Raw genomic sequence first — 13494 nt, 5'->3', positions numbered from 1 at the left:
TAATCCCCAAGGTGAAATGATCTTTTCACATGACCTTTGGGGGGTCAAAGTGCAGGGTCAGCCACTGCACAGCAACCCTGGAGGAATTTTATGGTGAAGGGCATTGCTCAAGGGCCCAATGGGGTAGGATCCCTTCTGTCAGTAATGGTATTTGAAACAGCAACCTTCCAGTGCAGATCCTTAGCCGCAGGGGTATAAATGTAATTCCTCCCCGTTCCTCATCCTGTAAAAAATGGTTGCTCCAATCAGAATGAAATGGAATGCTTTGTTCTGTAATCTTCAAAGTTTTGGGGGGTTTAGAACAAAAGCAATATACAGTGAGTTGTGGCTTGCTTTAACTTATACAGCATTGATGTTCACAGGCTGCACATTTATGTCCCCTATGCAATGTACTGAACATTATAAGCATTGTACAGGCAACAACAGGTGAAAAGAAATAAATGTCCACCTCCTCTATGTTCTGTCCATGAAGTACTTGCTTACTGAGCTTCGCAAGCTTTTAAACTGGACAAGGCATGCTGTTGCTCCCAGCTCATGTTGATATGTCGTACTATCATTTCCCTTGAAGGATACTGATTTGTAAACCAGAGTGAAGCCGCACATTATGGCCTTATCCTTCAAGGGGATACCCCAGTTCTCCACAATACTGCATGTATTTTACCAACAAGGGAGAAACCCTGCCCAGTCTGTCCTTCAAAGTACTGTATATGCATATTAACTCACTCAACAATTCAAATATTATACCACATCATGAGCAGTAAAAGAAGAAGCTGACGGAATAGACAGCACTGTGTGTACCTGAGGACAGCACATCATCATCTACTGCTCTCTCCTTCCCTTCTTGTGATTCTGGAAAAACAATGTGTACACTCACAGCCACTGATCCTGGCATGCATTCAAGCTTTACAGCACTTGCTAATCACATCTTTGAGCTTCACTGGACTTTCATCTTACCACCTCACTTCTGCTGGTTCCCTTAACTTGCAGTGTTCAGCTGAGAAAAAGGATGTGGCGCCTTACCATAGCCTACTCCCTGCAGCATTATTATTGACAAATATTAGCAAAAAAAAAAAAATACATGTCGGCTAACATTCCTTTTTCTATAACATCACCAAAGTTCAGTGAAATCTGTCAAAGCATTTTTTTAGGTTTTGGGATGTTTAGTTTTTCTACTGTTGGGGTGGTTTTATCCCCTAAATATTGTTAAAATGTCCTTTCTTAGCAGACACCGACTGACCTTAAGGTACAATACTGCTAAAGTCAGCTTTTAACTAAATGCAAAATGGTGTTCTTGCTGATGTGTGACTGAGTAAGTCAGTCAGTCAACTTTGTATTTTGTATACAGTATACACTAAAGATTTTTTTAAAATTTCTGCTTATTCCTATTATCACTTTGCTACAGTGTTTGCTTTTCCTTTTCACTATACAATACTTGCCTTTTGTTTTCATTCTTGTACTACATAAATCTGTCAGAAAGCATTTCTTGAGCTCTTATTGGAGAAACTGTGAAGAAGTTCTTTGTTTTGCAGAGATTACAAGAAAATGGATGGTGAAATTAGTCAGACATTAATTGGTTTATTGTACCAAAGCATTATTGTCTTAAAGTTACAAATAGTGTTACCACTCCCTTGCATTTTGAGATCCTGCATTAGTTGGACCCAACACATATTGAAGCAAGACAAACTCTAGGATTTTTAAATTTTGGCTCTCTATAACCTTCCACACTTCAAACTTCTGCACGCTCAGCCAGTATCTGGACAAGATACACGCCGGAAAAAGTAGAGCAGGTCAGCCAATTGCTGAATTAATCGCTGTCAACTTTTATCTGTGTCTCCCAATACAGTCTGATTATGAATTTTAAAATTATTATTTTTATGGTGGTTGGTTTACATTGTTTTTATTTTGTAACCGTTGCGGCATTGAAGCGACATTTAAAGTGGAACGAATTTTCCATGTGGTATTGAACAACACTGAAGCTGCATCATTCATAGAGCTAAAACAAAGATACAAATAAGAATTCATTTGTTAATTAATTTATACAGGTGTATATTTTACATTAATTTTGCAACAAGACCATGCTCAGTTCATATTATCTAAACACATGAAATAGGTTTTCATGCATGGTCATGGATGAATCCCCATAATTACAATTGTAAAAAAAAAAAATACTGTGAGGAAACGCCATCCAATGTAATAATTTAAAAGTGCTTTGATCCGTTATTGTTTATATGCATGTCCCGTTCTTACAATAAAAGAACAGAAAAACTTTTGCTACTTACCGGTTTGTTCCTCGGGTGCACAAGTGGAGCGGTCGTAGGGTGTCGGTCATGGAGCGAAGGGCCCCCGGGTCGGGGCGCGTTCCAGCTGCCCGTCGTGCTTCGTCTCCGTGTTCCTCTCAGTTCGGATTGAGGCAGCGTAGGCGCGCCCGGCGCAGTCTGCACATAGCAGTATAACATTTAGGCTAGGCGCGGGACTAGGGAGCGCTAGGGATGTTAGACCCGGATGGCTGACCCGAGATAAAAGCCGGTGTTTACGCCAGAAACGGGGGAGTTCGGTTCAGACCAGGAGAAGGTCAGTACGTGAGCTGCAGGGTGATGGATCGGCAGGGAATTGACCGGTATTTCGATTTGCCAGGACAAGACAGCTTTTAACCTAATTTTTTGGGTAGGGGTTGCATGCCATGTGTTGAAAAAAGCGTTTTTTGGATTTTTTTTCTCATTTTAAGTCATCGATGCAGTGATTGTATGCCTCTTTTGTAATTTCTTTATGGACTTCTTATTCTTCGATAAAAACACTTTTTAGTTGTTACATTAGCTGTGTCTGCCTCCCCTAGTGTCCCCACTGACTCTCGGTCCAGATACTTCATGTCCACAATTTCCTGCTAAAGCTGATGATAGGGACTCTAGGGCATGACACATATCTACTAAAACGGGGAGAATTAATGCGACTATAATGAAAAGTAGAAAGACGAATAATGAAATAAAAGGTGCCTTAGCAATGAAAGGAAAACAATATTATATGATAACTAGAAAAAGACAAAAAACTAAAACCTGTTGAAAAGAACACATGAAATAAGAAGAGAGGAACAAGTTAAAAAGGTAAGACACACACAAAGACCAAAGAAAACTGTCGCACAGTTTGGTCTTTTGTAGATCCTTTCCATCCGTTAGGCAGCGAACAGTTCTGAAATCAAGCCATTTCATTGCTGGACATGCAGTCATATGACCACAGACATATCACCTGGAAATTTGAAATCCTCGAGACTTTGGTTTCCACAGCAGAGGGGCTTCAGTGTACCCTAAGAAAATTTTATGACAGAAGATGCTTCATGGTGAGTTCTGCCTCTGAATTAGCATATTATTTAAATGTAAAAAGAAAATGAACGCATGCATACGTGCATACAAATATACAGTGATTGTGTTTTTTGTTTTTTTTTTGGTGTCTGATTGTATCAAAATAAATAATAATAATAATAATAAATTTTATTTATAATAAATGATCAAAAAGTATCTTAAACGGTGATCAGTAGTCGGGTTACTGAGGTATAGAACTCTCTTTCCTATTTGCCTTTAGTGTCTGACAGTGAGTAAAGATGACACCACTATGACACCCTCTTCCCCCAAAGTAACTGTATCTATTATTTTCCTGTACACGTGTAAAATTTTACTTCTGTCAATTTATCCACTTTTAGAATTGCTAAATTAAATAATGGAGTCATGGGGAAAATATTAATATGCCGCTATCACCATGAGGCCTGGTTGTCTTGTATATTTCTGTATTTACGTACATTCAACAAAACAGACACACCTGCAAGTAGATTCCGTTCTGCAGTAATGTCCCTCTTCACACTTGGACTTTAGTTTTTTCAAATTAGAGCGATTGCGTCACCGACAGTGTTGCGCACGGCGCACGACGGGCTGTGTAGTTTGTCTCCAGTAGGCCGCCGTAGCTCAGTTACGTCTTTTTACCTTAGCTTGCTGGCTTTTGAAATCTAACATTTAACAAGGGAGGCGGTTTGAGAAAACAGTGAATTGAGATGTTAGAATAATTTTCGAAGAATTCTGCAGAAATGGACTCTTTTAATTCTTTCAAGCAGTGGAAGAAGCAGTGTTTGAGCAAGATAGATTTAAGCAAAAAAGGCACTATTGACGAAATTATTGTTCACCTCGTTAGCTATCTCAACGAGTCAGAAAACTTTTTCAGCACCAGTTCCTGCTCCGGAAGGATCATACTAATAGACGGGGTAGGGTCGTCTCTGAGTGGGCCAGGGGCTAGAGGTGGCTGTGTTCATGTGGATAATTCAGCATACATGAAAAGCCTAAACACTGACACCCCATCTGTCAATTTTTCTTCAGGCGAGTGGCAGTACCGAAGTGCAGAAGCAGGGCTGTGCCTGGTTGTTTGTCACTCATCAGAAATGTGCGAAGGAAGACCTGGTGAGAGCACACGCTTTATTCGCATTTTACTAACATGGCGATTTCAGTCAGTCTTTTGTGATAATTTTGTCCGTGTCATTAGATTTCCAGCCTACAGAAATCCCAGGGAGATGCAGTTTTCAAGTTTGAGCCGTTTGTACTTCACGTGCAGTGTCATCGGCTGGAAGATGCGCAGCTACTGGTAATGTCATGGCTACTAGTTCTCTAGTAGTTAAAGTCTGTCGTATGTATATTATAGTACATGATATGCACTGTCCGATGAAATTCTTGTTTGCAGGTCTCCTCAGACCCGTGGCAACAGTACATTAACAAGAAATGCCACCCACGCAAAGAGGGTATACATAGAATGCAATACATATGTTTATATAAATATATATATGTATATGTTTGTAGGCATATGTATGTACAGTATACAGTATTCACAGACAATTATTCAATGTATATTTTAAAATACTTTTAGACACGCAGTGTTTGTTCTGTACTGATGTTTGTTAATATGATTGGCTGTTCAGTAACCTTAAAACCTGTGGATGTAAACTTTTCCACAGTCGACTGGTGTAACTACCAATGGTCCAGTACTACTTGCCTGAAAGGAGGAGTGAGAAAGTGACCTTTCTTAGGCAGAATATGTTACATACAGTATGTACAGAACAGAAGGCAGTATAATACAGATCTGTATGAGAGTCTGTAAGGTCTAACAGTAAAGTTAAAACTTCCCCATTGTCTGCCTTCTTTGAGATTTGACAGAATATTTTTGTTTGCCAAGTGTTTTGAAAGTCATGCAAAATGTATGCATATTAAGTACTATTAAGTCAGTCAGTCATTTCTCAACCTGCTATATCCTAACACAGGGTCACAGGATTAAGTATTATATTATTTAATGTGATTTATTTCACAATTCATCGAAAGAAGTGTTAGCCATTTTTTATGTTCTACTAGTACCCATAACCCAATTTCATTATCAGATCCCTGATGTAATAATGGATTGTAGGAAACAAAGGACTTTTTCCAAAATTATTTGATCCGTTTTAGCAAATGGAAATATATTTTTATTGTTATATGTATAGCTGCAACCCCCCACCAGAAGAAACAGTTGAGAAAATGAGATGTTAAATGTGTATGCACACTGAGCTTAAGAATATTGGTGCCCCTAACAATAATTATCAAAAGTATGCAAAATAAATAGTACAAATCATAAGCCTTATTTTAGAATAAAAAATGTCAAGGCTGTGTGTTTACTTACTAATATAATGATCTGTAAAACTTACCCATTTAATGAAGCTTCTTAATCCAATTCAGGGTTTACAAAGTGCTGAATCCTGGCCCTGTAAGGCACAAGGCAGTAATCAACTCTGAAAAAGTTGATTACTTTTTTTTCCCACATTACCAATGTACTGTGGGATACAATCTCTCACACACACACACAAACACATCTTCAGTCATATCAGACCAGTTTACTGGTGCCAGGCAACCTAACATGCACAAGAAGTGGAAAGAAAACCCATGATGGTATTGGGGGTAAGAAGAGTTGTATGCACGCAGGGCACACAGTAACTAAGCTGATTCCTGAAGCATGGCAACCAGATTCCTAGAGCTATGCAGCAGTAGTGCCAAGTGCCACCATGCTAGCTATATTTCAAAACATGTTTTGTATACAAAATGCTGTATACTTCAGAGCACTTGCATCTGTATTTAAAAAAATAACTATAATACAATTTAAGTTGCATCTAGCTGGAATGTATTTTGGACTTTTCATGAGGATGTAAAAAGAGATAATAATACACTTTGAAAGTAAAGGAGAGAGAAGTCAAGCAAAATGACACCTTTTATTGGCTAACTAAAAAGATTACAATATGCAAGCTTTCGAGGCAACTCGGGCCCCTTTGGTGTCATTTTGCTTGACTTCTCACTACATTCATAATTACTAACACAGTACAACACCCTAGTGCTAAAGTAAAGGAGAGAAATTGTTCTGATCATCACCAATTAGTTATTGGATAGATAAAGTACATAAAAAGTTATATTTTCACCTAATGTTTAGGTTAGCAAACTAAAACTACCAGTAAAAGAAAAGATATGTTAACAGATTACAGTAAACCTTTAACATTATAAAAATGAAAAAAGTGAATTTAATGAAACCACCAATTTTGTTGCATATGCAGTTGTAAATTTTAGAATTGCATAATTTACAAATTCCTAGCAGCTGCTCAGATTTTCACCATATTTTTGTGTCCTACTGTCAACTACAACACACTCTTGTCTGCCCAATGGGATTTGCAGCCTTTACTTCTGCACTTCCATAAAACAAACTACAGTATAGACTGTGTGGAAACGCAGTGGTTATTACTGCTGTCTCAGTTAAAAACTATGCTGTCGAATAGTTTTTTTCTGCCATAGATACCGGGTCTCTGGCTTAAGTCAACAGTTTTGAGTGTAATGTTCAAAGTATCAGAATATTTTGGCTGAAAACCGAGTTGATTCCGTGACTGAGCAACAACTTGGTCACAAGTTGATTTTCCACCTTGTCAATAACCACAATTCAAAATAAATTTAAAAATGGTTGAATGAAAACAAACTCATTCATTTGCAATAACCACCATACTTTGCAGACGTACAGTAAATCAGTGTAATACTTGTAGGTATAAAGCACAGTCATTTGTGTTGTCTGTTTGAATTGTTTTGATTCATCTTTGTCCTTCATGCTATTCTTGTCCCATTATATTTCTATTAAGACTGGATACTTTTGGCCTGTCTCATTTTAGTTGCCACTTCCATTGTATAATTGTTTTCAAAAACACTGCTGTAAACTGAAAGCAGCAGTGCAAAGAAGACAAGAAAGAAACTGTGAATTGAAAATAGTATGAAGTGAGTAAAATGATTCATGTCTAATCTTAACATTTGTCTGTTTTTCAGCACTCAGTGGCAATAAACTCTGGATTTAGGAACTCCGGGATAACTGTTGGCAAGAAAGGAAAAATAATAATGGTTAAGTTACTGCATAATTAATACATTTAACTTTTTCAGTGTAAGAATGCTATGCATCTTCAGTGGTTCTTTTGATAAAAATGTATAGATTAGACAACATTTTGTATACATTTGTAGTATAGTTTATAGTATAGTTTTAGATAGCATGCTTTAGGTTAATGTTTTAAAATCTGAAAAAAGCTAACTAGTACACAAATGAATGTTCATTACTTCTGTTAAAGTAGCTTAAAGACTACCTATGTAGCTTTTTATGATTTATTTGAGTGAAATATGATTTTTTTTCCTGTAATTTTCAATTTGTTCCACCAGGCTGTACGTAGCACTCACTGTTTGGAAGTGCCTTTAACTCGTGAGGGTGAACTACTTGCTACCGAAGAGTACATTGATTTTTTGGTTGAAGTAGCTAATCAGAAAATGGAAGAAAACAAGAAAAGAATAGACAGGTTTGTTGTCTCAAGGCTGTTGCATGTTGTCACAAAAGCAAAGAAGCCACAGAAAGGTTTGGGGCAGCCAACTGTATGTTATTCCCTGGCTGCAAAATTGGTTTAAAGGTTTGTACTGAGGTGTACAGATTGGGAGTCCAGAACAGAACTGAGGGGATGGAGGAAAGGTGGCAGTTTTAAAGGTCAGTATAGGAAGTGACATCAAAGGGGCAGGAACCGGAAGGGTCCTCATCCATAGGCTCACACCCGGAAGTGACGTCAAAGGGGCCAGAACCAGGAATACATCGTCAGGGCCAGGTGGAATTTCCCATGAACGGTCTATAGAAAAATGAGAGAGAGAGTCAGTGTACTCCACCACCTCCCAGTCTGGTTCGGAATTATTCTCATTCAAGCCCTTTAGCTGCCTCCCATGCACACGTGTGTGACAATGACTATAAACATTAAAGCAGCACATACTGTAGTATAGAAAGAAAGTTTAAAGGCAGTCCATGCAGCATTCAGTACAAATCCATTCACAGCAGAATGGGATTGCTACAAATTAAAGGCAATATATATATATTTTTTTGTTTTATGAACAGAGGGAGCTTATTCTTGCAGCATCACTTGCAAGACAGGAGCCAGCCCAGCATGGGAGATTTTTGTATTGCAGATCATATGTATGTTCATGCACACACTTCACAAATTTATAATCATCAGTCAGCCTAGTCGACATATTTGTCTATGTGTAAGGAAATCAGAACATGGTGAGAATGTGAATACTCCACACAAAAAGTACCCAGGCCAAGGTTTTAGCTTCATAGTTTTTAACTGTGAGACAGCATCTATCTATCTATCTATCTATCTATCTACAGTGGTGTGAAAAACTATTTGCCCCCTTCCTGATTTCTTATTCTTTTGCATGTTTGTCACACAAAATGTTTCTGATCATCAAACACATTTAACCATTAGTCAAATATAACACAAGTAAACACAAAATGCAGTTTTTAAATGATGGTTTTTATTATTTAGGGAGAAAAAAAATCCAAACCTACATGGCCCTGTGTGAAAAAGTAATTGCCCCCTTGTTAAAAAATAACCTAACTGTGGTGTATCACACCTGAGTTCAATTTCCGTAGCCACCCCCAGGCCTGATTACTGCCACACCTGTTTCAATCAAGAAATCACTTAAATATGAGCTGCCTGACACAGAGAAGTAGACCCAAAGCACCTCAAAAGCTAGACATCATGCCAAGATCCAAAGAAATTCAGGAACAAATGAGAACAGAAGTAATTGAGATCTATCAGTCTGGTAAAGGTTATAAAGCCATTTCTAAAGCTTTGGGACTCCAGCGAACCACAGTGAGAGCCATTATCCACAAATGGCAAAAACATGGAACAGTGATGAACCTTCCCAGGAGTGGCCGGCCGACCAAAATTACCCCAAGAGCGCAGAGACGACTCATCCGAGAGGTCACAAAAGACCCCAGGACAACGTCTAAAGAACTGCAGGCCTCACTTGCCTCAATTAAGGTCAGTGTTCACGACTCCACCATAAGAAAGAGACTGGGCAAAAACGGCCTGCATGGCAGATTTCCAAGACGCAAACCACTGTTAAGCAAAAAGAACATTAGGGCTCGTCTCAATTTTGCTAAGAAACATCTCAATGATTGCCAAGACTTTTGGGGAAAATACCTTGTGGACTGATGAGACAAAAGTTGAACTTTTTGGAAGGCAAATGTCCTGTTACATCTGGCGTAAAAGGAACACAGCATTTCAGAAAAAGAACATCATACCAACAGTAAAATATGGTGGTGGTAGTGTGATGGCCTGGGGTTGTTTTGCTGGTTCAGGACCTGGAAGGCTTGCTGTGATAGATGGAACCATGAATTCTACTGTCTACCAAAAAATCCTGAAGGAGAATGTCCGGCCATCTGTTCGTCAACTCAAGCTGAAGCGATCTTGGGTGCTGCAACAGGACAATGACCCAAAACACACCAGCAAATCCACCTCTGAATGGCTGAAGAAAAACAAAATGAAGACTTTGGAGTGGCCTAGTCAAAGTCCTGACCTGAATCCAATTGAGATGCTATGGCATGACCTTAAAAAGGCGGTTCATGCTAGAAAACCCTCAAATAAAGCTGAATTACAACAATTTTGCAAAGATGAGTGAGCCAAAATTCCTCCAGAGCGCTGTAAAAGACTCATTGCAAGTTATCGCAAACGCTTGATTGCAGTTATTGCTGCTAAGGGTGGCCCAACCAGTTATTAGGTTCAGGGGGGCAATTACTTTTTCACACAGGGCCATGTATGTTTGGATTTTTTTTTCTCCCTAAATAATAAAAACCACCATTTACAAACTGCATTTTGTGTTTACTTGTGTTATATTTGACTAATGGTTAAATGTGTTTGATGATCAGAAACATTTTGTGTGACAAACATGCAAAAGAATAAGAAATCAGGAAGGGGGCAAATAGATAGATAGGTAGATACAGTGGTGTGAAAAACTATCTCTATCTATCTATCTATCTATCTATCTATCTATCTATCTATCTATCTATCTATCTATCTATCTATCTATCTATCTATCTAATAACCACTGCGTTTCCATACAGTCTATTGGTTGTTTTATGGAAGTGCAGAAGTAAAGTCTGCAAATCCCATTGGACAGCAACAGTGTGTTGTAGTTGACAGTTGGACACATAAATGAGGGAAAATCTGAGCAGCTGCTAGGAATTTTTCAATGACACAATTCTAAAATTTACAACTGCATACGCAAAAAAAAATGGTGGTTTCATTAAATTCACTTTTTTAATTTTTATAATGTTAAAAGTTTACTGTAATCTGTTAACATATCATTTCTTTTACTGGTAGTTTTAGTTTGCTAACCTAAACATTAGGTGTAAATTTAAAAGTGATGTGTCATATATTTCCTCAGATTATTCTTAAACGTATTAGTATTGTGGTGTATAAGTATGAGTATTGTGGTGTATAAGTCTATTTCAAATGAATATCATCATGTTGGTGAAGCCCATGTCTGGACATTTTGTGATTGCTTGTTCTCCCTGTGTCTGCATGGGTTTTCTTCACAAACCCCCAAAGCTGTGCAGTTTAGGCTAGTTGTTGCCCCAGCATGAGAACGTGTGGGTGTTACAGGTGTTGTTCACCTTCACATTGTATGCATAATCACTTGGAATTTAAAAAAGGAGTAACTTTTTGTGTTAACTTACCAATACTCCATTTATCATTCCAATAATTATTATACTCTGTTTTTCAGATCAGAAAGCTAAAACTGATATCAAATGGCAAAACCATCCAGTCAGTTCACCTAGCCCCAGCCTAATCGTGCATTTTTAGAATGTAAAAGGAATCTGGGCACCTTAAAGGTAGAAGACAGAGGCACCAACAAGACCTAACTACCATATTAGAATTTACTAATAATGAGTATTGAAGTCGGGGTACTGCCCTGGTCACCGACTTGTGCAATAGATACAAAGTTACATGCGTTGATGAAGGGCAGCATGGAGGCACAGTGATGGTGCTGCAGCCTCACAATAGTGAAACCTCAGTGTGCATCCTACATACTCCCTGTGTGGAGTTTGCATGTTCTCACCAAATTCATGTGGGTTTCGTCTGGCTGCTCCTGGTAGATTGGCAGTGTTAAACTGGCACTTTTTGGTAGACATGATATCTAAATTATGCATGTTACCACTTATATCCATAACTGTTCTTCTTAGCATCACTGTCTGTCAAGTTTCCATTCAAAAACAGGTATTGCCTTTATAACTTAAGGTGTATATTAAAAAATTGATGTATGGAGAGAGAAAATCACTGAGGAAATGCTAATCTTGTGCGCTACATTCATGGCATTGTTTTTTTTTTATATTGTGCACCTCAGTCTGTGCAGTATGGGGTCATTACTGTCACATGTAGAGAACACAAGTGAAATTGTTAACTTGCATGTGTTATGCAACACTAAGCCCCTGTCTTGGCCACCATGATTAGCAAGTGTAACTACCATCCATTTTCCAACCCGCTGAATCCGAACACAGGGTCACGGGGGTCTGCTGGAGCCAATCCCAGCCAACACAGGGCATAAGGCAGGGAACCAATCCTGGACAGGGTGCCAACCCACCGCAGAAGTGTAACTACCTTACCTCAAAATTTCTGTTTTTACCTGAACAATCTCTGAACAGTTTACAGTGCTGTAACATCAGAAACAAACAAACAAATATAAAAAATATTCATTCTGAGAGGCAGGCCACATGTTTGCTTTATATTCATTTAGTGCAGAAAATGCAGATTTTGAGATAAACATATCATTTATCAGAACACATTTAAGCAGACAGTCATAGAGTTTATCTGTATTCTCCACTTCCATTAATTGTGTTTCCCCTTTATGTTGCCTTGCTGTTTGTCCTTGATGACGTATAGATATTGACATGGTAGACAGCGAACAACATTGCTGCCTCATAGCGCTTACAAAGTAGCACATTTTTCAGATGAAGTACCTTAGGGTTAGGGTTGTGCATGTCTGCCAGGTGGGATTTCACAGTGATGTACACTGTATAGGTCTCTGCAGTAATTCACATCGAAGACCAAGAGTGTTTTTATCAAAATTAAGTAATTGGTTCTGCCATTGCCTTTTTTTTGAGTCTTGATTTTTTTTACTAGTATTGAGCAGACATTGAAAAAAATGTGCCATATATTTTGGTGAAATACAATACAATTGTGTAGTTATGTATTTGAGCAATATAGTTATTTCTATACATCTGTTATCAGATTCCCTTTCATGCATAAAACAGGGCCAGAGAGACCTGGAACCTAAACCAGCCGGTGAAATGCAAATAAAGAGCCAATCCTGGGCAGAGACTATCTAGCTCATCACTAACTTGAATTATCATACATTTTGATTGAAAACAATTTAAATTTCATTTCACTAAAATGTGTGTTTTAAAGTTTGACATCATGATTTTTTTCTTTATAACAATAATATATTTTGGTGTTTACTGTGTGTAGGTTCTTCAGCTGCTTACAGCATGCATTAACTACAGATGAAAATACTACAAATGACAGAGCTGAAGAAAATGGATCTGTGTACACTCGAAGACGGAGAAAGGGCCAAAACAAGACCAAATGTGTAATTACCACTGGGGAAGATGACATGCAAAGCGACGAAGATGACCTTCTAGAGACTGGGCTGACTTTTTTTTAAATAGAAATGTACATTTTCAGGCTTAATGTACATCAGTTTAAGCTAAGACATGTTGCAGCATTTTAGTTTATGATTCATTGGTGTTGATAGTAAAACACAAGTGGCCTAAGAGTAGGCTTACCTTTACATTTGTGTTAGCGTAGATATTAAATAATACATACAATGAGTGGAGAGTGTACAGAATGCTAGGTATTTTTTGTATATCAGCAGTGTTCTAAATTTAGTAAACTTATTTATGGCTTTATATAAGTCACCTTTTTCAGTTTATTCTCTTGGTTGATATCATGAACCTTTTAACAAAATGTAAGAAATTCTAATAGAATTAAATAAATATTTTGTACAAATATATGCATCTTTCCATTCATTTTCTGAACCAGTTTATTCTGAAATTGGAAATTGTGTGGAGCTGGAGCATATTCCAACAGCACTGAGGACAAGG

General features: G+C 38.0%; 1 protein-coding gene across 1 annotated transcript; it reads left to right on the top strand.

Annotated features, from left to right (window-relative positions):
• The first annotated feature begins 3922 nt into the window (after positions 1–3922).
• Positions 3923–13191, top strand: tyw3 (tRNA-yW synthesizing protein 3 homolog (S. cerevisiae)). The gene is made up of 6 exons (XM_028811205.2): positions 3923–4243; positions 4356–4436; positions 4519–4617; positions 7350–7421; positions 7731–7864; positions 12860–13191. Exons 1-6 carry the CDS (start codon positions 4070–4072, stop codon positions 13053–13055), a joined length of 756 nt encoding a protein of 251 aa, XP_028667038.1. The 5' UTR covers positions 3923–4069; the 3' UTR covers positions 13056–13191.
• The last annotated feature ends 303 nt before the right edge of the window (positions 13192–13494 follow it).

This window comes from Erpetoichthys calabaricus, chromosome 10, assembly GCF_900747795.2.
Source record: "Erpetoichthys calabaricus chromosome 10, fErpCal1.3, whole genome shotgun sequence".
NCBI lineage: Eukaryota > Metazoa > Chordata > Cladistia > Polypteriformes > Polypteridae > Erpetoichthys > Erpetoichthys calabaricus.
The sequence above is the reverse complement of the archived record's forward strand: the minus strand, read 5'-3'. Positions and strand labels throughout refer to the sequence as shown.